The sequence below is a fragment of the Mustela putorius genome, unplaced genomic scaffold (assembly GCF_011764305.1).
Source record: "Mustela putorius furo isolate JIRA1106 unplaced genomic scaffold, ASM1176430v1.1 tig00004007_pilon_pilon_pilon, whole genome shotgun sequence".
Taxonomy (NCBI): domain Eukaryota; kingdom Metazoa; phylum Chordata; class Mammalia; order Carnivora; family Mustelidae; genus Mustela; species Mustela putorius.
The window spans coordinates 6,827,425-6,854,470 of NW_025422145.1; the positions used below are offsets into that span (position 1 = coordinate 6,827,425).

Sequence of the window (27,046 nt, forward strand, 5' to 3'; positions counted from 1 at the left end):
TAGAGGGAGAGGGAGAAACCCAAGCAGACGCCACTGGAAGCACAGAGCCCAACTCGGGGCTCCATCCCATGGCCCTGAGCTGCAACCAAGAGCTGGATGCTTAACCACCTGAGCCACCCAGGCACCCCCAGCACTAGGGAATCTTTGGTTGATGGAACTACTATAATGTCTCCTGATCATGCTGGTTCTGACCAAACCCATACCTGGGCTGAAGTTCATACAACTACACACACAAAAAGGTTAGTGTCACTACGCATTAATTTAAAAAAAAAATAAACTAATTACTTAAAAAAATCAATGATCTCAGCTTCCATTTTAATAACTACAAAAAGAAGAGTGGATCAAATCTGAAATAAGCAGCTGAAGGTATGCAATAAAGGACAGAAATAAAATATAAAACTAAAAAAAATAGACAAAAATCAATGAAACCAAAAGATAATTCTTTGAGTATGAGCAAAATAAGAAATTGTTAAATCTCCAGCCAAACTGAAAAAGCAAACGAATACTTAGACAATCGATACCATGAGATAGAATGGGGACATCCCTACAGACCCTACACACATTAAAATAATAATAAAGGAATATAATGAACAAACTTATACCAATAAATTTGATAATTTAGATGTGATGACAAATTCCTTGAAAGACACAAGCTATCAAACCTCACACAAAAATAGATAAAAGTTAGGGGCGCGTGGGTGGCTCAGTGGATTAAAGCATCCACTTTCGGCTCAGGTCATGATTCCAGGGTCCTGAGATCAAGCCCCGCATCGGGCTGTCTGCTCAGTGGGGAGCCTGCTTCCTTCTCTCTCTCTGCCTGCCTCTCTGCCTACTTGTGATCCCTGTCAAATAAATAAATAAAGTCTTTTAAAAAATAGATAAAATTTCATCAACCTTATATCTATTTAAGAATCTGAGTAATTGGGGCACCTGGGTGAGTTAAGCCTCTGCCTTCGGCTCAGGTCATGATCCCAAGGTCCTAGGATGGAGCCCCACTTCGAGCTCTCTGCACAGCAGGGAGCCTGCTTCCTCCTCTCTCTCTGCCTATTTGTGATCTCTGTCTGTCAAATAAATAAAATCTTAAAAAAAAAAAAAAAAAAAGCATCCGAGTAGTTAGTAACCTTCCCTCAGAGAAAACTCTAGGCCCAGATGGATTCATTGGTGAATTCTACCAAATATTTAAGTAAGAAATAATACCGACTGTATAAAAACTCCCTATCATCCAGGAGTAGGAAATACCTTACAATTTATTCCACAAGGCAAGCATAACTCTGAAAGCAAATAGAACTAGAGAATTACAAGTCCATAAACCAGTACCACTCTTGAACATAAATGCAAACATTTTTAACAAAAGTCTAAGCAAATCAAATCTGGCAAGGTATGAAACGTGCCCGCCACATTAGATGGTACCAACCCAAAGTGAGTATCACCTGAAGGGATCAGAAAACACTTCCTGGAGAAGGTGACTTCTGAGCAGACCCTTGACAGGCAAGCAAAAGATCAAGAGGTCGTGACCTTGGGGAAAGGAAAATGGCAGGAGGAAACGCAAGTGAATACAAGAAGGTAGAAGACTAGCCCGGACCAGGTAGGCATGTTGGCACTGACTGCGGTGGCTGCCAGGATTCCAAGGAAGCTCCTCTCTTTGGGAATAGTCCCGGACTCAGGGCTGAGGCCCCTTAGGCCAAGTCTGCGCTATGTGACCCTTGACCCCCAGCCATAAATGCATGTTCCAGAGTCAGACACACCACTGAGTTGGAACAACCAGAATTTGAAACCTGAACAGAGGCAGACTCCTAGCCCGGTATCCGCTGGGGCCAAATCGTGATCTGCCTTGAGGGAAGTCCCCGGAGCTGGTTGGTTCCTGCCCTTCCCTCAGCTTTTCAGCAACTTGTCAGATCCTGGGAGCTGCCCCAGGGGCCTTCCTGTAAACTTTCCCTTTTATTTAAGTTAATGAGAAGTACTCTCTGTTGCTTCTAACCGGAAGAACTTTAAAGAGTTCAGGGAGTACCACAACAGCATCCCCAAGTTTCTGTGAAAGAGTTCTGTCCCTAGGTAAGAATGTGAACCCAGAGCCAAGGGTCTGTGAAGGGAAGTCGGACGAACAGATCAAGTTGGCACGGGGGGTGCCATCTGGACACTCAAGATAGGCAGAGGAGGGTAGGGCTTAAGGGAGAGAAGAAGGCACGGAGGGCTTCTGAACAGAGGAGGAACATGGTCAACACAGCCTTCCAGAGGACCACCAGGCAGTGCTATGGAGGATAGATTATGACATGGCCACACATTTGACCCCCTGAGAGGCTGGGATAACGGCCACTGGACTGCTCTGCCCGGATCTCTCCTGCTCTCATGCCTCCGGTTCTCAGCTCCAGCATCTAGCTTAGGACCGGGTACCCAGTTGCACTCAGTTAAGTTCTGCTGATCAGACAAGCTGAAGAGGGAGAACTGACAAAACCCGATGACTAAATGCTGGGATCAAAGGAGGGAAGGAACTAAAGGTCAGGGCGGTTTCAACCTTGGCTGGCAATTTCAACTGAAGCAGAAATGGCAGGAAATGTGATGCGGTCGGGGTATACTGAAGGGGGATGAGCACAGTGTTTCGAGGTGGTCTTGAGACACCTGGGTGGGAGTCTCCAGTAGGCACCCAGCAGAGAGACAGAAGTCAGGGGCCAGGGGAGTGGTGGGCAATCCCTGGCTGGGCACAGGTCAGTCTCATCTAGTTTTGTCTAGTTTTGACATGCACCAGGCCAGGGGCTAGAGGGGATTATAGAAGCCATGGCGGGGAAGGAGACTGGAGGAAAACATCAGCAGGATTCAGAGCCCACTGGGCTCCTTTTAGAGGTCTTAAGCCAGGACTACGGAGCTGTATGTAGCACAATGACTTAACATGAGAAGAGCCATCACGGAGGATCCTAACCACAGTGGGAAAAGCCTCGAAAGAGTTTCAGGGCCATTCAACAAGGGGATGATGCCAGAATAAATGATGCACAGACAAAGGATTAAAAAGAACAAGGCAGGAGCTCCTGGGGGGCTCAGTCAGTTGAGCATCTGACTCTTGATTTTGGCTCAGGTCATGATCTCAGGGTCATGAGATCGAGCCCCGTGCTGGGTTCCATGCTCAGTGCAGCATCTGCTTGAGACTCCCTCTCTATCTCTCCTTCTGCCCTTTCCCCTGCTTGTTCGCGCTCTCTCAAGTAAAATCTTAAAAAAAAAAAAAAAAAAAAAGAACAAGGCAGTTCTCTGGGGATGAGAAATAATGTGCAGATACATGATGATGTGAGAAAAACAGGATAGGAACAGACAATAAGGGATACCTCTATTCATGTTTAAGTAGGGACAGTTGTAGAAATAAAATCATATATACTCATACTTGGGTTTCCATGGATATCTTTCTTTGTTTTTAAGACTGATGTATTTGGGGAGCCTGGGTGGCTCAGTGGGTTAAAGCCTCTGCCTTTGGCTCAGGTCATGATCTCAGGATCCTGAGATCGAGCCCTGCATCAGGCTCTCTGCTCAGCGGGGAGCCTGCTTTCCTCTCTCTCTCTCTCTGCCTGCCTCTCTGCCTACTTGTGATCTCTGTCTGTCAAATAAATAAATAAAATATTAAAAAAAAATAGACTGATATATTTATTTTAGAGAGAGAGGGGCAAGAGCAGAGTGGGGGGGTGGGGGTTGAGGGAGAGAGGGAGAATTCCAAGCAGACCTGAGCACAGAGCCTGACTCGGGGCTCAATCTCACGACTCCAAGATCATGACCTCAGCCAAAACCAAGAGTTGGACACTTAACCGACTGGGAGCCCCTGCGTGGATTATCTTTAAAAAGACACACAAGAGAATACTAAGATGAACCACCTTAAAGAATGGAGTGGAGTGGAGGGCAGGGAAGGGAGGCGAGGCTTTTTTCTGGTATATTCTTTAGCCACTGGCCCACTTATTTATCAGGATTAGTGATTTAAGAACAACTATTTATTATGCTAAGTGTCTTTTAAGTGTCTCTGGACATAGGCTGTCTAATAAAACCCACCTCCACCTACCTCCCAATTAGCTTATGAAAAACGTACTAAAACATTGCAGGGTCTCATCCATGCCAAGGCTAGCTCTGGACAGTGGCCAGGAAGAATGTTCTCGATTTCTTCTCTGAACAACTTCTGATGTGGGGGTTTCAGAACGTGCCCGTGTCAAGCTGGGTGGAGGCATACACCAGCGGCTGTCCCCAGTGAGGAAGTGAGGGAATGAATCTTCACCAGGTCTGTCAGCTCTGTAGGTCTCTGGTCCTGACCACTCCGCCTCCACGGGGGAAGCCAGAGAACCACACCTTTCTCCAGAAAGGAAACCTGCGCTTCCACCCAATCTGCCCAGAGTCTATTTTAGCCCTCGACCCAGAACTTGAACATCAGCTATTATAAATAGCAAAACCAAGATTACAATTTGACTGATTTCAGTTCTGACGTTAGGAACAGAGGTCGGAGGTAAGTCAGCCATAAAAGTCAGGGGTCGAAAGAAAACCACAGCGTGAATGTAGCCATACTGGGTTAGACAGTCACTTGGACCTTCCCTCCCACCCCACCCCACCCATGCTGCCTGAGTAACCAATTCCTATGGCTTTGGTCTCTACTAAAGCACCTGAGAAATTCTAACAAGGCCAAAGAGAAGTTTTGTGGGAGTTTGCCAAAACCAGAAAGGACATTCCTCAAGGAAAGTGGTTTCCTCTTTTGGTTCCGCGAGCCATAGAGGGGTGTCACAAAGGCAGGCAAGGCGAGGGGGCTTACCTTTGTTATGAGACATGGCGTAGAGGAGGCAGAGAACAAACAGGGCATGGTAGTCGTCATCCGGGCTGTCCAGGGCATGGTACACCATATCTAGGAAGGGTCTGGAAAAGATGTGGGGCGTGCATGAGCTTCTTGGCACGCACGGCGAACAGCTCTCCTCTCCCACCTACCCGCAGAGTGCTGGCCACCTTTGCCTTTGACAGCTCTGCCCCCAGCCTGCAGTGAGTCCATCGAGGGCTCTGTCCAGCACCGGGTATGGAGGACAGGCTCTGCCCGTGGGAAGCTAACTCCAGGGGAAACTGAGGAACGGGCCACTTAATCACTCAACAACCATGGCCCAGCTGTTCCAGACACTGCGAGGTAAATGATGCAAAGTCCCTGCTCTTGGGGCACTCCCATGCCAGAGAACAGACAGACCACATCATCACCTCGAACCGAAACAAGAGGATGAAGAGAACCAGGCAGCATAGTAGGCTAACAGCAGACAAGGCACCGACAAGCCCGAACAATCTCAGAATGGGGGACCTGGAGCCTGGATTCCAATTCTGCCTCTTCTGAGCTGCGAACCCTTGGGTTAGCTACCTAAAACCTCTCCATTTCCCCATCAGGAAGGACTCCTGGGGGAGCGGTGGGGGTTCAACACGAAACGATGAAGGAAAGGCATCTGGCACAGGGCCAGGGGCACAGCACGAAGGACACGTGGGAACTATGACCAGATTTCTATTTCGAGCATTCCGAGGGCACTTCTCCAGGAGCCCACTTTGGCGGGTCCTGGTTCAGCAATTTCTTGGACTGACTTTCCCTGACGGGTAAGAATCGATGGGAGGGTTCACCTCTGATGCTTTGTGGGAGAGATCGAGAGAGTGGCTGCAGATATCACAAACCACACACCCCAAAGGCTGCCTTTCCAGGTTAAGGGCCTGGCCTGGAAAAGATTCTTCATCACCAGGATAATAGAATATGCACGGGTCTGGCCCATTGGCAGGAGGCTCCGAGCCCGTGACCACCTGCGGCTGCCGCTCTGGAGGCCAGGCTGAGGCCAAGAAAGCAGAGCACCTTGAGGAATGACTGAGGGCACACGTAACCCCCAGAAGGACGCAAAGCCACTATCAACATCACTGTCGAGGGGGAGTGAAGAGGTTTGGCCAAGAAAGGGGGAGACTACTCACTGCATCGCCCTTACACTTTTCAAAAAATCTGAATTTCAAGAACATACCAGTGACTCAGAATATTAAAATGAAAGATGCAAAAGAGAAAGTAGTGCAAACGTTCTTGTCATAATGTTGCAAATAAACAGGTGACTCCGGGAAGTTAAAGGAAGAGCCTTTCCTTAAAGGGGACATTTACCCCCGGGCTCTTCCTCCAGGGCCCCAGATCAGGCACCTTTTGGATGCGTGAAGAGTTCTGCCAGGTAGGGATCTGGGTTTCTTTAAGTGCCTGGCGATACCACTTCCAACCCAAGTGCAGGATGAAGTAGAAAACGTTTTCTTGTAACCAGCCACCCGGAATGTGGATTGTGTTTTCATTCGAGAGCAATGCAGATTACCAAATGCCGAAGCGGACGGAGGGCTGAGCAGACACAACATCTTCGAAGAGACGAAGTAGTGTGAAACCGTCGGCATTTCGTTTACTGAGTGTACAGGAAAGTGAAAAAGATGGCTGGGGTTGGGTAGGAGGCAGGAAAAAAAAAAAAAGACACATGACAGGCACGGTATGGTGTATGTATTGGGGGCAAGGAGGGTACCATTCCCACTGAGAAATGACTGACAGGAAGTAACTGGAATGTGAGGGACAGCTGCTTGGAACACTGGCAGCATGGAGACCTTTTCCCCTTCTTTATGCTTTTTTCAAAATGTTTTTATATTTTCTGCATGTGTGTTGCTTTTATAATTCTTTTTTAAAGACAGGAATGCTTTAGACATTTTTCAGTTTCTTAGGCCTATATTTAACCGTGAATGCAGACACAGCCCACGACACACAAGGAGTAGGAGAACACTTTGTACTATGCTGTTTCTTCAAGCGGACCAATGTCAAGATCCACTTCATGTCAAGGAGAACACACTGCCCTCTCCTTTCTCCAGAGTGCTGTCCTTCCCACTCGGGGCCTGGAACTGGGAGGAGAGAAGTCCGTGGCACTGTTCCCGACAACCAACAATTCAACACCTTCGCAGAGGAGAAGGCAGCTTTCGCCCTGGGCCAGTCTCTGCCGGCATTTGCTCTCAGAGCTGAGGGGAGGCCTGGCTCAAGGGTCCCAGGGCCATAAGCTTGTGTGTGGGCCCAGCTCAAGGCAAAAGGATCGGCTTCCCTTATAAGCCATGCGGTGGAAGATGTCAGTTAAAGTCACTGAAAGTTAAGAAATAATTTCAGGGCGCCTGGGTGGCTCAGTGGGTTAAGCCACTGCCTTCAGCTCAGGTCATGATCTCAGAGTCCTGGGATCAAGTCCCACATCGGGCTCCCTGCTAAGCAGGGAGCCTGCTTCCCTCTCTCTCTCTCTCTTCCTAGTTGTGATCTCTCTCTATCAAATAAATAAATAAAATCTTAAAAAAAAAAAAAAAAAGAAACAATTTCAACAGACTCTAAGAAAACCTCTCTCTTTACTAAAAAAAAAATCAGGAAAAAAAAGTCTCAACCCAACCTTCAAACCTAACATTTTGTCTGTTCATTTTTTTCTTTTTTAAATAATACATGGTTATACTTCTTCCTTTAACAAAGCTATGACTACACACTACATAAAATATGTGTTTTGTTTCCATTTATTAGATCCTAAGAAACCCAACACCCCTGACAGTTTTCACTTAAAAGTAGCAGCTCCTATTCTAGTAAGCAGACGCCCCCCATTTGCTGATACACCCCCCACTACTAGTCATTGGTGGTTTTTCCAATTATTCATATCCTCGCTAATGCTGTGCCAAGCAACTGAAGGTTGTCTTACCCTCCCTTTCTGTGTTTAGAATGATTTCCTGACTTTTCAGGGCGTCAGGAGTTGTGTTTTTTGCTGCCAAGCTAAATCAAAAGAGTCTTTGTAAGTTCCAACAACAGATAGCCCACACCACACTCCGGTGTTTTTTAATTTAAACCCAACGAGAAGCGGCTCCCTTGTGCATCTGATAGAAATTAGTCCTGAGTGTTAGATAACTAAAACAGCTGCCAAGCAAAGAGCGGTGGAGGCAAAGACGGGTGGGCTTCAACTCTTGGAGCTCGACTAAGAAATGGGAGGGGGCATGTATGTGTTCCAGCCCCTCCGCCCTGAGGGTTCAGGAAGTGAACGCTGGTAGGCTCACAGCGGAACCCCGCTGCCCTGTGTGTATTCACACTGCAGTGGGATAAGGCTACCACAGGGGTCTCTGCAGTGGGGCCGCTTGGCAAGGAAATAACTCTGAAATGAAAAAAATCCTCCTGGCAGTTCCCTGCACACTTTGGAAGCAGCCTGCCACCCAGTCCCAGTCTGGAAGAAGGGCTGGTGCTGCCAGTTTCCAGGAAACGTGGCATCTCGAAGGCTGAAGAGGGTGTAGCTGCAGCAGGCCATCAGTGAAATGAACACTCGGGCAAAAAGCCGAAGGCGGTCAGCAGCACGAAATCGCGCAGGCTAAGCCAAGCCAAGAAGAAGGCAGGGGCTCCGGCCGGCGGGGGAATGTGGCAGTGAGTGAATCAGACAGGCCCCAAGGGGATCCTTCCTGGGAGCAGCAGAGCACTGCCGGGGGCAGCCGGTACAAGGCTGCGAGGCGGCCCACACTCTTTAGGACAGGGCCCACCACCGAAGGGCTTGGGGGAGGTGGCACCACGTCTCCGTCTTGCCCTTCTGGGGGTGAGCATGACAGAGTTGAGTGCCAGCTCTGTCCCTGTGGCCTCTCGAGAGGGGCTGGAGAAGCAAGGAAAGGCAGGAAGCAGGACAAGTTTGCTAAGAGGCCGAAGAGGCCATCTGGGTGGTGGGAAGAGGCCCCTGGTTACCCCTGGTGAGCACCACACCCCCCAGCACCACTCAGCCCACCTCCTCATCCCAGCGACAGAGCAGCACCCCCCACCCTGACTGGCAGGCTGGTCTCCGAGCTGCCCCCCACCCCGTGCTCCCCATGGCACCAGCGTGAGTGCAGGAGGACTGGGCCCGCCCGCGGCACCTGCTCCACTGCGCGCTCTCCAAGCCCGTGGCGGCGGCGCTCTTTTCCTCGTCCGTGGTGTTTTGTTCCTGCACGGAGGTGCCGGCCGCCAGCTCCGGGAGCTTGCCACGTTCCATGATCACCATCTCTATCTCTGGAAGCAAATACAGAGACGGGGATGAGCCCGGACAGCCTCACAGCCCTAGATTTACAGACACAGTCATCCCAGAGCCAGAGCCCGAGCCCGAGTGGACCGCTCCTAGCGTGTCCAGCAAGCACTGGCCAGCAGGGACCGGGCATCAGCAACAAGCTGGGGAGAAATCAGACAGAGGCCAGAACCTCTCTTCCTTTTGTCTTGCCAGTGCCAAGAAACGGGGCCCTGATTTTAATAAAAAAGTGCAAATTGCAGTAATTTATTTTATTTCAAATATGTTTTCTTAAGGCACTTATTGTACTTATTGACATCACACTTCCTTCCCAAAGGAGTGGAGGCAGCAGAGACAAAAAATAATATGCGGTTAAGAAAGCATAACCAAGTTCACGGAGAAGATTCTGAAACTGTTTACACTCTAGCGAAGGCTTTGACATGGCTGAAGCCTTTTGTTTTCCTTTTTGGCTGACAACCTCCAGAAGGCAGAGGGAGGTCAGGGAGCTCACTGTATTTCTCCCAATTAAATAAGGGCCACGTGGAGCAACCGACATAAGACTGGTGTACGTTTTTAGTTTTCAGGAGGTAAGGTATGAACCAACACAGGTGAATGAGAGATGGTTCGCTCCTGGCTCTAAGGGGTCCCTGTCAGAGTTCTTTGACATGCAGGTGCAGACCTTCAATTAGCTAGTTCTCGGAACCCGGAGTTCAGGTCATTGCCCTCATCTTCAGGAGACAGACGTAGGGAAAAGGATGCTGACGTGCAAAGCTGCACTTGTATCTGGAGGGATGCGACGACGCCCAGGACTCTGGTGGACCCCTGCCATCTATGCTCTTCCCTGGACTCCGGTAAAGGCCTCCCAGCTGGCTCTGCCTCCCCTTACCTTCTAGTTTCGCTCTGCACACAGACCCGAGTGATTTTAAGTAGAAATGAGCCCATGCCGCCCTTCTGTTCAGAATTCCCCACTGCCCTCCCATCGCACGGAGGATGAAATCCACATGCCCTCCACGGTGTCGAGGCGGCCTGTTGTGGAACCCGGTCCCTCTCCACCTCTGACCTCCCTGCCTGGCCTTCTCCCCAACACCCCTCTCCACCTGTGCTGAGCTTCCTCCGTGCTCTCTGATGGGCCCAAGCTTATTTCTGCCCCAGGATCTTTACACAGCTGCTTCCTCTGCCCGGAATGCTTTCACCCTGGGTCTCTCCGACCCTGGCCTGACTCAAGGACACCCTTCAAGCCTCAAATGCCACTACCCCAGAGATGTCCTCTCAGACTCCCTCTGCACCGGTGTTTACCTCCTTAAATTTTGATTAAAAATGCAGATTTTATTTATAGTTCCTTAGTTTTTCCCCACTGTCCATGTTCTGTTCCAGGATCCCAACCCAGGGACCATGTTACATCTAGTCGTCATGTCCCCTTTAAGCTCCTCTTGGCTGGGACAGGTTTTGACTCCCCTGCTTCTGGTGACCTTAGGGGCCGAGCCAAGAGAACTGGTCGGGTAGTCTGCAGAATGTTCTTCTATCTGAGTCTGTCTGATGTTTTCAGATCAACAGACTGGGGTAGAGGTTTCTGGGAGGAAGCCCACACCGGGAAGTGCTCTTCGCGGCCCGATGTAGCAAGTATGCGGGCCAGTGACACAGCCCGATCACCGCCAATGGTAAGTCTGTGCCACTGGGCCAAGCGAATGCCAGCCAGATTTCTCCACTGGAAAGTGACTTTCCCCCCTCTCTCCCGGCACACTCTGTGGGAGCAAGTCATTAAGCACAGCACCCCTTAAGGAGCAGGGAGTTATACTCTGCCTCCTGGAGGGAGTAGCTACATAAATTATTGGAAATTCTTCTGGCTGAATCTTTCCCTTCCCCCTCTTTTTTTTTTTTTTTTTTAAAGATTTTATTTATTTATTTGACAGACTGAGATCACAAGTAGGCAGAGAAGCAGGCAGGGGGTGGGGTGGGGGGAAACAGGCTCCCTGCTGAGCAGAGAGCCTGATGCAGGGCTCCATCCCAAGACCCTGGGGATGACCTGAGCTGAAGGCAGAGGCTTAACCCACTGAGCCACCCAAGCGCACCTGTCCCTTCCCCCTCTTATATCGATTTTACTTTATAGCATTTATAACTGCCAGGATTTCCTATTTTCTATTTATGGCTTGCTTATTTGCTGCCTGCCTTCCCCCACTCGAATGGGGGTTTCTTAAGAGGAGCCGCCTTCTCTGTTCTGCTCACCACTGGAACTCCAGTGCCGAGTCCAGCACCCCATATGCAGCAAGTGCTTACCACCGGGATGGACAGACAGATGGCTGGGCGAGCCCAGCACGGGAAGCTCCAGCATCAGACAAGGCCAGCCGTGATACACGGCTGCTATGACACGTAGTGGGTAGCCCAGGGCTCCACCCCATCCACCCTAAGGCAACGCATGCCCACCACCCTGGGGAGCTCTGCAAGGTAGGGCTGTGTGCCTGCACCTGTCCTCCAGCACGGAGGAGCACACCCCCCACCCATCCACATGGGCCCAGACCACCAGCCCCTTCCTCCCAGGGTGGACGGGAGCCTCCCACGGGGCCATCCCACAGGTGGGGGCTGACCCAGGATTTTCAAGGGCAATGGGGACAAAGGTTCTGTGTGTGTTGTTCTGTGTTTATTCCAGTGTGCCTTAAAAAGAGTCAGACTGCATGGAAAACCTGTTCTTCTGCAGACCTCACTGCTTAGGAGAAGGTGAAATTTAAGGGGAAAAAAACCGAGTGAGTCAATTCACAGGGAGCTACTGAGTCAACAGCAGTCTGCACAGCATGGCCGCGGCAGCGGGGTGCAGACGCTGTCTGAGAATGATTGTTCCTTCCTGCGCCTGCACCTTTACCCCTACCAACCTCCTCCAGCTGCCTCCCCACGACTGGGACCTCTCTGCGGGGAGAGGAGATGATTCACAGGGCAGCACCTCTCTTATTTTTAATTATCCTCATCTTTTAACCATCTGTTTTGTTTTGCGATGTATCTGACCTTGGTACAGCAATACAAATATGTGTAATTTACAATAAATGCATCTATATTGGGGAGATGCCTGCGTAAATGACATTTATTTGATTGTTTGTGTTTACCGACAGAGCGTGCCACTGAAAACATCTGAAGGCTACCAAGCAGGACGATGGTGCCAGTCTCTGGCTTCCACCCTGGGACCTCTGACACACCTCCTGCCCAGCTGCAGGCTCCCCTCCCTCCCAGCCTGGCTGACAAGGCAGGAACTCAGCTTCAAGGACTCCCCAAGGTCCCAGGGCCAAGCCCTAGTGCCTCAGCCTAGAGAATGCAGCTGCGGTGATGTGATTATTCCTTTTTAATTTTTTAATCTCCCTGAACACTCAGAATTCTGGAGCAGACGGCAGTTAAAGATAATCCAGTCTAGTGCTCATCAAACTTAGTTAAGGAGTGGCCTATTAATTTTGAATGACAATTTCCCGTAGCACGCTACCACAGATGGGAGCAGAGCTGCTCCGGGTAAAGGGTGGGTGGGTTCCCAAACACCCCCAGCCGCGGGTTTCCTCCTGCACCCTACAGAAGCCCCTGAAGCTCCTTTCTAGAATTCTGGGGCTTCACACAAAACTGCTAAAAACCACCGGTTCAGTCCTGGAGACTGTGTATGAGGAAACAGAAGCCCAAAAGCAGAGTGACAATTAGCATAGTTAGAAAAGTACCCCCAAAAAGCCAGGATCACTGCCCTCCCACTCCCAGGTCCCATCCTCATGCAGGACCAGTCCCATAAGGGTCTCTCCATCCACAGTGAGGTTTCTGAACCTCAGTTCTGTCCCCTTGGTTCCTACAGCCGTATCCCACCCCCTGTATCCTCATCTGGCCAGCACAGTCAGGGAGCGAGCAGTTCCACAGGGATGAATTCTCTAGATGAATGTACAACAGTCCTTCCAGTGCCAACACAGGTTTCCCCTGCCTCCCTCTTTTTAACAATTTTATCCAAACAACTCTTAAAAGTAGTGATTCTTTTCTAGCATCTGTCAACTCCCTGAAGCTGTATGTAAAATGCCATGTGGGCATGGGGGATGTAATAAGTTTTGGGGGAGACGGTCTCTCCAGATTCTCACTATTCTAAAACGGACTCCACAATCATCTTTAAAAGAGGGTGCCAAAGAAGCTTTGACCTTTCGTTTCCTGGTGACTCAGGGTCAAAGTGAACCTTCTTTTTATGCCAGACCAGAACGTGGGGCATGGTCCTGCAGAGCCTTCTGAGCCCCTGCTCCCACTCCTCCTATGGATATGCGACTGTCTCGGTGCAGACTTGCTCCCTGCCCAGGGTAAACACACACACCACGCTGCTACCACCAAGGAAAGCAGATCAGTGAGCCTGTGGGCACGGATTTCCATGGGCAGTCACGGAGGCCAGGACTCGGGCTCTGGCGCCGAATTCCCACTCCACTTGAACCTGCTACAACATACCACAAGCCCTCATCCCATCTGGGTCTCTATTTTGGAATCTGAAGGGAAGGTGGCAAGAACCCAGCTCAGTTTTGTTTCAGCTTCAGTTCTTTGCCCGCCTCTTGGATGCTCGCCAAGTTTATGTGTTGCCCATACTATTTTTTATTTATCTCATCATTTTATCTGATCTCACTTTTTTCTTTTGATTTAAATACACTTTAAAAGGAAACTTGAGGGGCGCCCGGCTGGCTCAGTCAGTGGAGGGTGTGACTCGTGATCTTGGGGTTGAGAGTTCAACCACCACACAGGGTGTAGAGATTACTTAAAAAAATGAAACTTAAGAAAAAAAGGGAGGGGGGCGTTAAATCACATTATACCCCTCAATTGAGCAACCCGGCTTGCAGGGATTTATCTGGAAGATACACCCCTTTACAATATAAAAATGCAGACACACAAGGGCAATTCACTGAAGTATTACTTGTAATTGCAAAATATTGGAAACTACCTAACTGTCCAAGCGTAAAGATCGGTTGAATAAACTTTGGTACAGACACACACAGCAGCTGTAAAACAGAATGAGGAAGACTTCAGTGAACTGATACGGAGTGATTTCCAGAGAAGCCGCTAAGCGAAGAAAAAAGAGAGTGTTTACAATGTGCTACCCTGTGTGTAAGAGAGAAGGGAGACTAAGAAAACGGGGCCGCCTGGGTGGCTCCGTCGGTTAAGCCGCTGCCTTCGGCTCCATGATCTCAGGGTCCTGAGATCGAGTCTCACATCAGGCTCCTGGCTCATCGGGGAGCCTGATTCTCTCTCGGCCTCTGCCTGCCACTCTGCCTGCTTGTGCCTTCTCTCTCTCTCTGACAAATAAATAAAATATTAAAAGGAAAAAGAAAAAAAGCAAGCATTTATAGATCCTCCTATTCTCGCAAAAACAAACGTGGGAAGGCTATTCCAGAAAGCAGCCAAGTTGGTTATCTACCAGGGGAAGAGAAATGGGATGGAATATGGAAAAAGGGACACTGCTTAAACTTACCCTTTTGCGCGGTTTTAAATTTGTTAATAACCCATATATTTAAATAAAAAAGAAGAAGAAGAAATTATATCTATAAAAATGAGAAGGAAGAACCCTTACCAGACCCCCCCCCCAAAAAAAAAAAAAAAGGACCAATATTTTTTTCTAATGCATGCTATACCTATCCTGATGGGGAATAAAGAACAAAGAAAGGGCAGACTAACAAGGAGCTACAAACATCCTCCCGGATCGTATACCCTCAGTGGGGAGACAGATGAGGCATGCAGGGGTGGGCTCACTGTGATCTCCTGTTTAATAAGCAATAAACAAACTGAAACTTTTTAAGGTGTATTATAGGATTGAGCAAACAAACGTGTGGACATTGTTGGGAGCCAAAGCTCTCGCTGAAGAAGTGACACACGGATTTGGAATGAGGGAAGGCAAGAAAGAACGCTCTGGGAACGGATCTGCGTTGGTCTCAGTACTGGAGGTATTGCTACGCATTCATGATTTTTAAAATATGCACATGCATATGCATGTCTGTACATATATACAGGTATGCACGAGTAAATGTATATTTTGTGTATATACAGGCATCCGTTTTTTAGATCTGTCCATTGAAAGGGCCAAAAAGCAAGGCACCCCCATAGCCATCAGCCCTTCTGGCACCCAGATCCTGGCCTCTAATACCACTGTCCACTGCGAGGAAGCAGGGTTTTTCTCTCTCTCTTTTTTTTTTTTTCAACAAATCCCTGCGATTTTTTTTTTTTTTTTAAGATTTATTTCAGAGAGAGAGATAACAAGTAGGCATAGAGGCAGGCAGGCAGAGAGGAGGAAGCAGGCTCCCCTGCTGAGCAGACAGCCCAATGCGGGGCTCAATCCTAAGACCCTGAGACCATGAGCTGAGCCGAAGGCAGAGGCTCAACCCACTGAGCCACCCAGGTGCCGGAAGCAGGGTTTTCCAGAGAAATGGCTTGTGTCAGGGATGGGCATTCCCCAACCATTCCAAGATGAACGTGGAATACCTTATCAAGCCAGAAAGTATAAGGATTGCTCAAAAGAAATGACGGGAGCTTAGCACAAGGACACAGCAGCCAGTGCAAAAGGGTTCCCAAAGGCCAAGTCTGGGACAATTTGAGCATTGGATGAATTCAGTCAGTAATGAAATACAAACCACGAAAAACTGAAATCCTTGAGTCTGTGCCAAGAACTGATAAAGAAATGGGGGAGAAGGGAGAAATCCTGCTTGCAATGGAATGCTGAGGGCTGATTTTTAAACACGGAGAGAGGGCTGATGTTGGAAAATGACCGTTTTGCCACCAGTCTGGTGAAGATGGGATCAGGCGAGTATCATCAGCGAATGCGGGCTCCCAGGGGCACTGTACTGAGGCACAGCATGACTGTATGATCTCTAAGTGCCTCCCTGTGAATTAGTTGTAAAGAAAAGAGAAAGCAATTATACAGCAGAGAGAAGGGTCACCACAGCAGGTGACCAGTATTCATGTCACCCGTGAGGGTATGGGGGATAGCACATGCCTCCGGGTGGGACACTCTGAGAAAGACAGGACACCACCTACACCACAGTCCACCCAAGAATGCGTAACCTCCATGTAATCACAAAGAAAACACCAAAGACAGACGAGGGAGTATTTTATTAAAACAAAGGAGGGAGAGGTTGTGCATTCTTCAAAGATGTCACGGTTGTGAAAGAGAAGGCTGTGGAAAGATGTTCCAGGGTCATAAAGGCCCGAGAGACGGGACTACTAAAGGCACTACTTGACCCCAGGCTGGTGGGGGAAATACCCTAGAACGGAGATTATCGGGCCAACAGACAAACTGGACAGGGACAGCAGAAACCCACATTGGCGTGGACAGCTGCCCTGGGGTCATTCAAGCTAAAGCCCAATTCTTAGCAACTGGGTGTTCACACGCATAGGAGCGAAGCGACAGGATAGATGCAACTCACCCAGAAAAAGTGTGTGTGTGTGTGTGTGTGTGTGTGTGTGTGTGTGTATGTGTGTGTGTGTGGACAGAGAGAGGGAAAACATAAATAAGAAACCAAATGGGCCATAACATGTTACAAGATGAACCCGGGTAAAAGGTAAACAGGTGTTCTTTATACTATTTTTGTTTCTCCTAATTCTTATAAATCTGAAATTATTTTCAAATGAAAAAAAAAAAGCCTCCTTAGTCCTCTAAGCATACAGCTGGTGTAAATAGGAAGCAAGTGTGAAAGCGTACGCCATGAGGGAACAACCAGGAGCGAGGCCTGCTGTGGACTGGGACGGCGGGGGGGGGGGGGGGGGAGTGGAGGCGCGTGGGGACGTGAGGGAGGCGTGAGGGACAGCACGTGCGGCTGGGCTGCAGCGGATGGCTGATGTCAACAAGAGTCTTCTCACCGCCCCATCCCACTTACAAACACCCCCGCGCCCCACAGCTGGAGCAGTGCTGAGCTGGCCTGACATCGGCATTCTACAGGAGGGCACACTGAGGCAGAGAGAGATCGAGGAGGTGGGCCTCTGCCCCGCTGCTGGGGGGGCTCCTCTCTCGGCACAGCCCATCAGCCACGTCCTGGCAAGGAGCTCCTGTGTGGCTACAGTCCCAGCACCAGGCCCTGGACCCACCATCGTGAAGGGCTCCTGCACCCCAGCCTGGGTGGTACAACCCCTTTCCACAACTATAGCCTTGAGCCTCTGGGAGTCGAGGACCTTCCTCATGAGGCTGGGCAGCTTGGGAACCCCAATCTCCAGCTCCTCAGGCCTCACAGGCCCTGCCACGGCCCTCAACCTCTTGTCATTTGCATAAAAGCCCCCAGAACAGGACAGGATTTGCGTAGCCATGGGCAGAGCAGAGCAGCACTAGTCACGAGGACCAAACTGGAAGGTTGGAAAGTGGAAAGATGGTTGCCAGAGGGGCGGTGGGAAGACGGGGAGTTACGTGTTTTAAGGGGGACGGAGTTTCCGTTCAGGAGGATGAAAAGAGCTACGGAGATGGACGGCGGTGCGGGTTGCACAACAGTGTGGATGGACAGACGAGCCTGAAGGACCCCCAGCACCCGAGGATGTCAACCTCTCCCCCTCCAAGTGACAACTCTGGCCAGACCCGGGAGCTTCCCTGATGCTCTGACACTCTGATTTTTTAAATAAAAAAGCAATGATCCATCAACTTGCCCAGGATGATGTACATTCTAGTCTGATTAATATTTGGTAAATGAAGTGCTTTTCAGGGAAATGGCAGGCATGACCTCCCGACAGTCTTTGACTTCACAGACTCAAGGATTTTCTGAGTTGCCCTCTGTGTTCTACATTCCAGGAATCAAAATGAGGACAGATAATAAAAAGGGGGAAGGGGAGAATAAGAAGGCCCTAACGAGAACGTTCAGGGAAGGAGGAAAAAATGCCCTTGCTGGTTACCTAGGAAATAAGGGAAGGCCTGCATGTGATTGGCCGGCCCTGGAGCAGAATTTCCAGAGGCACCTGGCAACCACAGGGTGTGTATGAGCTGGGGATTTGGGGGAACCTCTTCCTTTGTTTTGTTGTTTTCCTTGACTGAACAGCACAAGATTGCATTCCAAATGTTTTTTTCTAGGAAGTTCCTTATACTAGTTAAGCCCATTTGAAAAGGTGGCACTCTCACGTCTCTGCGATGGTGGCCCAGCCTCCTAATCCTCCCTCCCTTCCTGATGTCCGCCCCCCGCCCCCCCTCAACACTCACCCACACAGCCACCTCATTAACTCGTTAGACAAATGAACAGAACCAGCTTCGTGGAAACTCGCAGTAGGGAGTGGCAGGGGGTTGCCTGAACACACGCGGTCCTTCCAAGTTCCTCACTCTGCTCTCCGCCTTGGCCAGGTTGTCTCTGCAGTGCTCCTGGGCCACATGGTTGAATGCTGAGACAGTGATGCTCTCATTTCCGTCAGCCTGAGGGCTGTGCATTGGGAAGCCTCCCATGGGGAAGCAATGACTTGCCCAGGGTCACAGAGCTGCTCAGGAGCAGCCTCTCCAGGGTCTAGGAGTCAGACCCTCACCTACCAGTGGCTAATCCACTAATCCACAGTTCGTCCCAGTCAGGAAACTCTGCCAGCCGTGGGCTTGGCTCTGGCTTTGCAAAAGGAGCCAGAAATGAGGCCAGGATTCCATTTTATTTCAATGGAGGCTTCAAAAGAAGGAAAGGAAAAAAAACAAAAACAAAACAAAACAGGCAAAGCTGGGATTCCCAACATCTGGGCACCCCTCAACTCCCAGCTGACCTGGCATTTTCAAAATCGGGGATGGACTCTTCACTCCGTGCCCTTGCTGGGATTCAAGAAAAGAGTAGGTCTTTAATCTGAGGACATGAAATCAGCGCCTACTTTTTCCATAGGCAAACACCAAAACTACATCCTACTTTTCAGACAAGAAGTGAAAACAATTCGCTCTCTTGTTCTAGGTCTGCTTATTAAATTACTGCTCTGAGTGGCTCCAAAAAGAGACAACTGTCCTTTCAGACTGACATGCATCGAGTGAACACTTATTTGGCCACAGGCACGAGGGTACCCCTCTTTTTCCTTTTAGTGTGCAATTTCTGCAAATGTAGGGGCCCTGTGATTTTCTCAGTTTCAAAATGAGTCACTCATCAGTTGGGACCCGAAGCCAAGCAGAGGGGTCCAGAGGCACACACTCATTTCACACTACTTCCTTGTCTGGGCTTCAATGTGGAGGAGGTGTGAATTCTGGTTGCATTTGTAGAAAAAGAACATGTTAATGCCACATTTAAATCAGGTCATGGCAAAATTGTGACTTGTGACCACACGCCTTTTTATGCCTGTGCCTTCTGCCACCTCACCAAGGCAAGATTTCCCCCACGAGTGCGGGGATGCCAGGGGTTTGCAGGGGAAGTTGCTGCCGGCATCTCTTCACTCCAGAGCCGCCTGCGCTGATTACAAGCAGGATGTCAACAAGCCTCTAGATCCAGGGACAGGACAAGAAGCCCGCCAGAGAAAAGTCATCCGGAGGGGAGAAGAGCCACAGAGCCACCTCCAAAGGGCAAAGGAGCACACAGAAATAGTGCAGCTTTCTCGGGGAGCATCTGCTGTTTCTGCTGGCTCAGCACCCATGCCCCCTTCTTCTGATGGACCCACCCTATTTTCTTTTTTACCAAGGGAGTCATTATCATGGGATCAACAAGCAACCCAAGTGTGACCAGTCGGCAAAGAACACCCTTCTACAGCAACGGGTGAGCCAGGCCCATCAGTGTCACAGGGCATTGGCCCCCAGACTGGAGCTGCCGACGGGAAGAAGCAGCTCCTTCTCTACTCAGTGGTAGGCGGGCAGGATGCGAGCCTCGCGCTGCCGGTGGTCATCTACATTTCGGGGCCTGCCCTGCCCAGGCCTTCCAGCGACATGAACAATAGTCACCCTTTTGAAGCCAGTCAGAGTTGAATTTCTGACTCTCATAACCACAAGAATCCTAACATAAATTCATTAAAAAAAAAAAAAAGCACCACGTGAATTACATTTTTTAATACTCAATTTCCAGACGGGGAAACTGAGGTACAGAGCTTGGGGAGACCAGTCGAGGCTCACAATAAACCTAGACTTGACTGCAAGGCATCCCATCTCTTAGCACATCCCACATGGACACTGTGGCCTGATGCCCTTCCAAGTCGCAGGACCTAACAGCTGCCTGGTTTCACACAGACACAGTCTAAGGAGAGGATACCCACCGGCCACACCTGAAATCTAAGAATAAGCAAGAGTCAAATTCACCACACACAAAGCCCCGCTCACCTGAGCTGCCGCCGCCCAGTGAGGTATCTCATTGCTAGACAGGCCTGTGGGAGCTGTATTTACTTATGTTGAGCTGGGTGGGAAAATGAGAGGTCCATAATACTTTGGAATGACTACTGTGTGTTCGAGAAAATAGAAGGACACCAAAATGTCAAGGGTGGGGGCGACCGTTGAGAGTCATGTTCAACTAAAGTTCTAACATCAGCATCAACTGTCCAAGCAAAACCTTTGGGGGAGATGCCGGGGCCCTGTCTGGTTCAACCTGGCCGAGAAAGCACGCAGGAAACAGGTTTTTGGGGGCTGGTCAATGTTTTTCCCCTTGCCCCGGGCAGAGGACAGGCAGGCTCAGCATCTGGGGAGTCATCACCTCCATCCCAACAGCGAGCTGGAACGGCAGGCAGCCCAGCCAAGCCGCTTGCAGCCCCGCACGCCAGGACCGGGCGGCCGGGCTGACTCACTTGCCTGTGTGCTTGTGGCCAAGCCTGCCCTGTCCACACCAGGGTTAGTCATGGCCAGGCCTGGTTAGAGAGCAGCCCTTAAAAGGATTGGAATGAAAGAGGTAGCATCTTTCCAAAACAAAATCGACAGGAACACAGAGTACAAAATGGGGTGAAATCCTCCTCCTTTACCCCAGTGTGGCCACAGGACAACTAAACCCCAGGGTTTTTACCCAGACAGCTTTCTCCTGAGTTTAAAAAAAAAAAAGAGAGAGAGAGAGAGAGAGAAAAGATGCAACTAAGCCAACTAAGATGGCTTGCTTACCTTGCATTTGCCCCTCACCTCCCCACCAAAGACATACTTGTTGGCATCGTGTCCCGGGCCAAATAGGAATTCCTTTGTCAAAGCGCTTCCTGCACACTTTGAACAGGAATAAAAGCATGCGGGGGTCTCAGCCTTACAAAGGGGGCTGGGCGGCACCAGAGAGATACTTCAGTTAGACTTATCAAAATGGGATCTTGGCATTTCCTGAGAACTGCCAAGAGATTCAGAATGGGGCCAGCAGGGTGGAGACGGGGTTGGGTTCTGGCTCCGAAATCACAGCAAACTGCCCAAATCAAATGAGTTCCCAGCCACGGATTTACGGAGCTCCTCCATCTTCCAGTTTCAGACCCTCCCAGACTAGGGACTCCCACAGTCCAGACTGATGGGCCAACGACAGCTGCTGGCTTTGGAGCAGCCACAACCAGCCCCGCACCCAAGAGGACAGCCCACAGCGGGAGCTGAGGACAGCCCGTGCGTGTGTTGCAGGAAGTGTCAGAGGAGTTCACTTCCAGCGAGCAGAGCCCCGATCCCATTTCTACCCCATGCTCTGCTCCACCCCGGGTGCCCGGGCCGTGGCCAGAGACCCCATCTGTGTGGCTGTGCACCCAACCCCTGCCACCAGAGAGCCTGCACGGCTGAAGCTTGCCTAATTCCAGAGCACACACCGTTGTCCAGATCGAGAAAGTGTTAGTATGTGAGTCAGAGCAAGGTGGAAATTCACCCAGAATCATCCCAATACAAAAGAGAAAGAGGAACGAATGATTGGCTTTTTGAGCACATGTGCCCCGAACCCCGGTGTACCTCACTCACTGTCCGAAGACAAGACAAGTCCAAAGACTGTGCTCATTGTCCAAAGACAAGACTTCAGACAAATCCTAACGTAAGAATCTAGGAAGTGATATCTGATTATTGGATCCTCCCAAAACATAATTGTCTTAAAGGTATATAATCTCATTAAACATGGGTTTTCTTCCTGCAGTGCACTGAAAACAACGACCCGCGTCAAAAACCAGAATGGCAGGTGACGGGGACGAACAGAACTGCAATGAGCCTGACAACAGCGGTAACAGCATCAAGTGCTTGCGACCCAGGCCAGGCACTGCTCCGAGCACGGTATGCGTATTCACTCACTCCAGTCTCAGAATGACAAAGTAAATACCATCTGCTAGCCTCTGTTTACTGAAGGAGAAACTGAGGCACAGGGTTCCGAGTCATGAAGCCTGCTCTGGGTCACCCGTGCGATGAGGGCAGGGGACCTGCCCACAGCTGCCTGCAAAGGGCTGGGCCTGCAGAATGAGGTACACTGGCGTCGGGAAGGAACACGAGTGCCCATGGACACACAGGGGGACCAGACACAAGGGACAGCCCGGCTCGCGGCGCAGGCGGCAGGGTGGCGTTCACGGGCGCACTCACCTTCACTCTCCCCACTCGTCCTGATGCCTTTTGAACCACCCTCAGTACCTTTAGTCTTCTCAGCGTCTTCCTGGGCATCCTCGGCGGGCCCCTTCTCCTCCTCGTCTTCCTCCCCAACGTTTTTGTAGTTGGGTCTCTTCTGCACCCGCCTCTTGCCCTTGTGTTTGTTCATCTCAAGGGAGCGCTCAAGCGTCTCGGTGGGCTTAATGAAGCACCGAATGCTGGGCTTGGCCTAGGGAAGTCAACACACGGATTGGAACCTTGGAATCTCGCCCGACACCATCGTCAAGCTGCCTAGAGTTGCTGCCCCAAGAAATTCTATTTCTGGAACAAAAAAAAAGTCTACCTCCTACTTCGTCATCAGGACGATGATGAACACCACCATAGTTAAGTCATCAGAACGAGAGCACCAGCTACCATCTACTCAAGCCCACCACCCTAAGTCAGAAACTCAGCACTTTACCAACACCAGCCGTGGGCTTCCCAAAGGCCATCGCTTGTCAAGGAAACGCCCTTCTGGTCAACACCTTTAGGGTACTTTGCATGTGCCAGACGCTGTTCTAAGGGCCCTGACTGCACTACCTCATTTGAACTTGACAACGACCCCAGGAGGTTCTCCTATCATTTCCCTCCCTCTATAGATGATAAAACAGAGGCTCTGAGGTGGTAGAGGACCCAACCACAGTCAAAGAGCCAGGAGGTAGCCGATCTGAGATTCAGCTTAACAATATTAAACAGCTTAACAATAACCCACAACCTTCGGACCAACTCCGAGCTGAAAACCCACCTACCATCCACCCAGTTTAGTTCCTCAGTATGGCATGCTGCTGTTACTGACTTTTTCAAGATTTTATTTATTTGAGAGAGAGAGAGAGAGCAAGCGAGCACACGAGCACAGGGGAGGGGCAGAGGGAGAAGGAGAAGCAGGCTCCCCGCTGAGCAGAGAGCCCAAAGCTCGGCTCAATCCCAGGACCCCAGGATCATGACCTGAACCAAAGGCAGATGCTTAACCGAATGGGCCACTCAGGCATTCCTAACTTCTAATTTAAATAAATGTATGTTAAAAGAAGCTGTATACTGCTATAGGGCAAGGAATACCAGTGTCTCTTATTGTGGTAAAATTAAGTAACAGAAAAGAAAAGCAAGGTGCACTAGATGTAGCTAAATGCTGGCTCTTAAAAAGGGGGGCTTGGCAAGTACCAGCAGGGAGTTAAACTTGTTCCCAAAGGAAGCTGAAAGAAGTTCTCCCCTGAGAAGTCAGGAGGCTTTCTAAGAGAAATGAAAGAGGCCTGTGGGAAACACTGAGTTGTGTCCCAGTCCAGGTAACAAACATAAGATAGGCGGATGGCCACTCCCATCTTATAGATACGAAAACAGAGACTCCAAAGGACAAAGTGACATGCCCAGGTCACACAGCTCCTGAGCCAAGAGTCAGATGTGGAACTGAAGACTGCCCAATCTCAAAACCCAAGCTCCTCCTGAAATACAGGTGCTTCCTCAGGAGCTCAAACTCAGTTCTGGGCTCAGTACCCTCTAAACAGTGTTTACATGCAAATGGACTGGGTCTAGCAAGAAAAAAAAGACAAAAGAAAACTAGTCTGTTTGGGGCAGATTCTGACTCAAGTATTTCTCTCTTTTCAGGGTCTGGATGATGTCCAGACATCCTTTTGTCATTAAAAAAGGAAAAAGTTTTAAAGAAAACGTTTCCATTATCTTGATATGGTTTATCCATCTTCTGAATTTACCCCCAACCAACCACCCACCGTACTCTGGGGGCCACCGTACCTTGCCAGTAAGTGGAATGTGCTCAAGAAGCACAGATTAATTTCAATAATGCTCAAAACAAAACCTAATTGGAAGCTAAATTAGCATCCAAATCCAAACATTAATTTTTATTTACTCATTTTAGATTATTCATCCACAAAAATGACAGATAAATTGAGATAGGATTCTACTGCCCAGGAAACGCTGAGTGCATTACAGACACCAACGAGTGGGAGCCCAGAGATGGGAGCCCCCCGGGGGTACCGCATTGGACAGACAGCATTCATCAGAACCCACTCAGGATGCTGTGTGATCGAACACAGCCCTGGACAGCCCCTTCATCTTCTGCTGAAGGACTCGAACCCAGGAAATTAGGGTCCTGAGATAAAGTCACTGCTTCCTCTGATCACCACTTACTCCCAGACGCAATCAAAGCTTTCTGAAACAGAAAACCGAGACCGACGCAGAGCAAAACATGGCCCGGTTAGGAGGTCTAAGTAAAACTTCACGTGGATGGATGTAGAAACCTCTCCCCGAGGTCCGTGTGAACTCAGATGTACAGAAGTGGCAGAACAAAGGGAAGCGAACCAGCGTGCGAGGCCCAGGGCTGCTCAGAGCAGTGTGATCCCCAGCTGGACCCTGCCATGAGCTGTGGGTCCTCTCTGAGCATCAGAGACCTTGTCTAATACACAGGGTAGGTAATTCTGGCCTTCTAGAACTAAACGTAATCACGGATGTAAAAGTTCTTTCAGTAAGCATCCAACATAGGAGTCACCTTCCTCTCCCTGCCTCCTTACCAAAAAAAAAAAAAAAAAAAAAAAGGTAAGAGTCAACTGTGAAAATAAATTTAAAAACTTTCCAAAGGGATCTGCTCTTCTCGATGGTCAGGTGTTGGGAGGACGTGTTTACTGGGGAAATTTCAAACCTTTAAAATGCAACCCTACCCAGTGAACAGCTGGAAATAACCTAAATGTCCATCAACAGGAGAGTGGTTAGGTCATTACGGTCTGCCCATAGAATGGGAATCCACGAACATGTTAAGGAGACCCAGGTCTTTTTGTAGCTATGTGCATGGATTCCAAACTGGTACCAGGGTGGAGAAGCATGAGCAGGGAACTCAGCAGGCCCCCTACAGGTAAATCTCTTCAAAGGCTCCATGTGATGCTGTGAACTGCTTTTCCTGGAAAGCGGCCTACAAATATCTTAGGATTTCATCTCTGGGGGATAAAAGATTTCATCTCTGATCCTGTACCTGCACAAGCACACTTGCATTTTTTCATTTCTAGACCTTTCCATCTGGTCTGAAATTTCTAATCTGGTATGCATGTTAACCTTTTTAAAAAAATTAATCAGGAATCATTTGGACATTAGAACTTTGAACTTTATTGTTCCTTTTTTTTTCTTTTATATTCAAAAGCCTGTGTTTTTCTTAATACCGACAGCATCAAAACCCCGCCATTACCATGAAGAAGCTGACAAGGCCTGGCTGGGAAATGTGGACAGAGATTCATGACTGTTCCTGTGGCTCCTGTCAAGAGCCTTCTGGCTACTGGCCTCTCAGGACTCTCCATGTGACAGTGGACAATTCCAGAGTTCCAGATGGCAAGTCCACAGGAGCAGGGCCCATCCACCTTACAACCCCCGCAACGCCCACCGCCCCGCACTGCTATGCTCTCAACACAAAATCAGGTGCCTGGAGCAAGGCAGGGCCTCAGGGGGCTGCTGTTGAGTGAATTCATGGCTGCGTGGTATGTGCCCACACTGCACCCAAAGTAAAAGAGAGAAGAACAAAGAAAAGTGTGGAATGGAAGAAAACAGGAGTCCGACAGCCTGGGAAGGTTAACTTTAGCACGGAGCAAGAGCAAGGATGGTGAAACTAACCAAAAGAAAGGGAAAAGCTCACTTCAGAGTCAATGTGATTTTAGGGATGGCCCAAGGGCTGAACTGCTCCCTAGAGTGCTTCTGCCCACTGGCTAACCATATCTCACTCTGGCCTCCACTCCTCCACCCTGAGGCTTCCAGCCTTGTGCAAAGTGTAAATACTCCAGAAGGGGACTCCGCAGTGGTCAGGAGTAACTAGGAGAGCCGGCTCTGCATGGACAGCGAGAGGGGTCTGTAGCAAGGGCTCAGGAAGGAGGACACAAACACACATAAGGCCCAGGTGTTGGACACGGGAGAAGACACAGCACTGTCAATGCCCCAGGTGTCGAACAGAATGTCCTCTGTTAGGTCCAGGAGTGCCCCCCACCCCCAGAAAGGCCACATGCACATTGCACATGAGAAAGCGAGCCACGATCGAGCAACCAATCCGGGATTCTGGTTACAATTAAAAAAGTAAAATTATCAGTTAAAACCTGGCCCTCTGTATCATGCTTTCCTGTGTGGAGAGAAGTGGGCATAACAGTACACACAGCAAGGTCTGGAAGGCTCCACAGGCTCCATATAGTTTTCCCTTCTAAAGAAGACAGTGAAGCTGGGGGAACTTTCACTTTCTCTTCTAGTTGTTTGTGTCCAGTCCCTGTGCCCAAAAAAGTATTACCAATGCCATTTAAATGTAATGAGTACCTTCAAAGAAAGTAGCTAATGTCACTAAACTAGATGCTTGAAAATAGGTAATCCAGGGACTCCTGGGTGGCTCGTGGATTACGCTGCTGCTTTCGACTCAGGTCATGATGCCAGGGTCGTGGGATCGAGTCCCATATCCGGCTCCTTGCTCAGCGGGGAGCCTGCCTCTCTCTCCGCCTCTGCCTGCCTCTCTGCCTGCTTGTGTGCTTTCTCTCTCTCTCTCTTTCTGACAAATAAATAAATAAAGTCTTTAAAAAAAAAAATAGGTAATTCATTACTTTTAGATGTATTCCGCCACAATTTTTTTTAAAAAGGCAGCTCTAGAAAGGGGGAGGGGTTA

At 49.5% G+C, this 27,046-nt stretch overlaps 1 protein-coding gene across 13 annotated transcripts in view; it reads right to left on the minus strand.

Moving 5' to 3' along the window:
- The window catches only part of CLEC16A (C-type lectin domain containing 16A), a 215,986-nt gene that overhangs the window by 136,792 nt on the left and 52,148 nt on the right, over positions 1-27,046 (minus strand). For 11 of the 13 annotated variants that reach the window (XR_199256.3, XR_199257.3, XM_045072138.1 and 8 more), the window contains 3 exons: positions 22,378-22,609; positions 8,881-9,013; positions 4,766-4,866 (listed from right to left, as the gene is read on the minus strand). Coding sequence is in view for 11 of the 13 variants with exons in the window: in XM_045072138.1 (XP_044928073.1) it covers positions 4,766-4,866; positions 8,881-9,013; positions 22,378-22,609 (466 nt within the window). In the remaining 2 variants the exon portion in view is untranslated. The remainder of the gene's footprint in view (positions 1-4,765; positions 4,867-8,880; positions 9,014-22,377; positions 22,610-27,046) is intronic. The other 2 variants (XM_004750377.3, XM_004750376.3) reach the window with 1 other exon arrangement.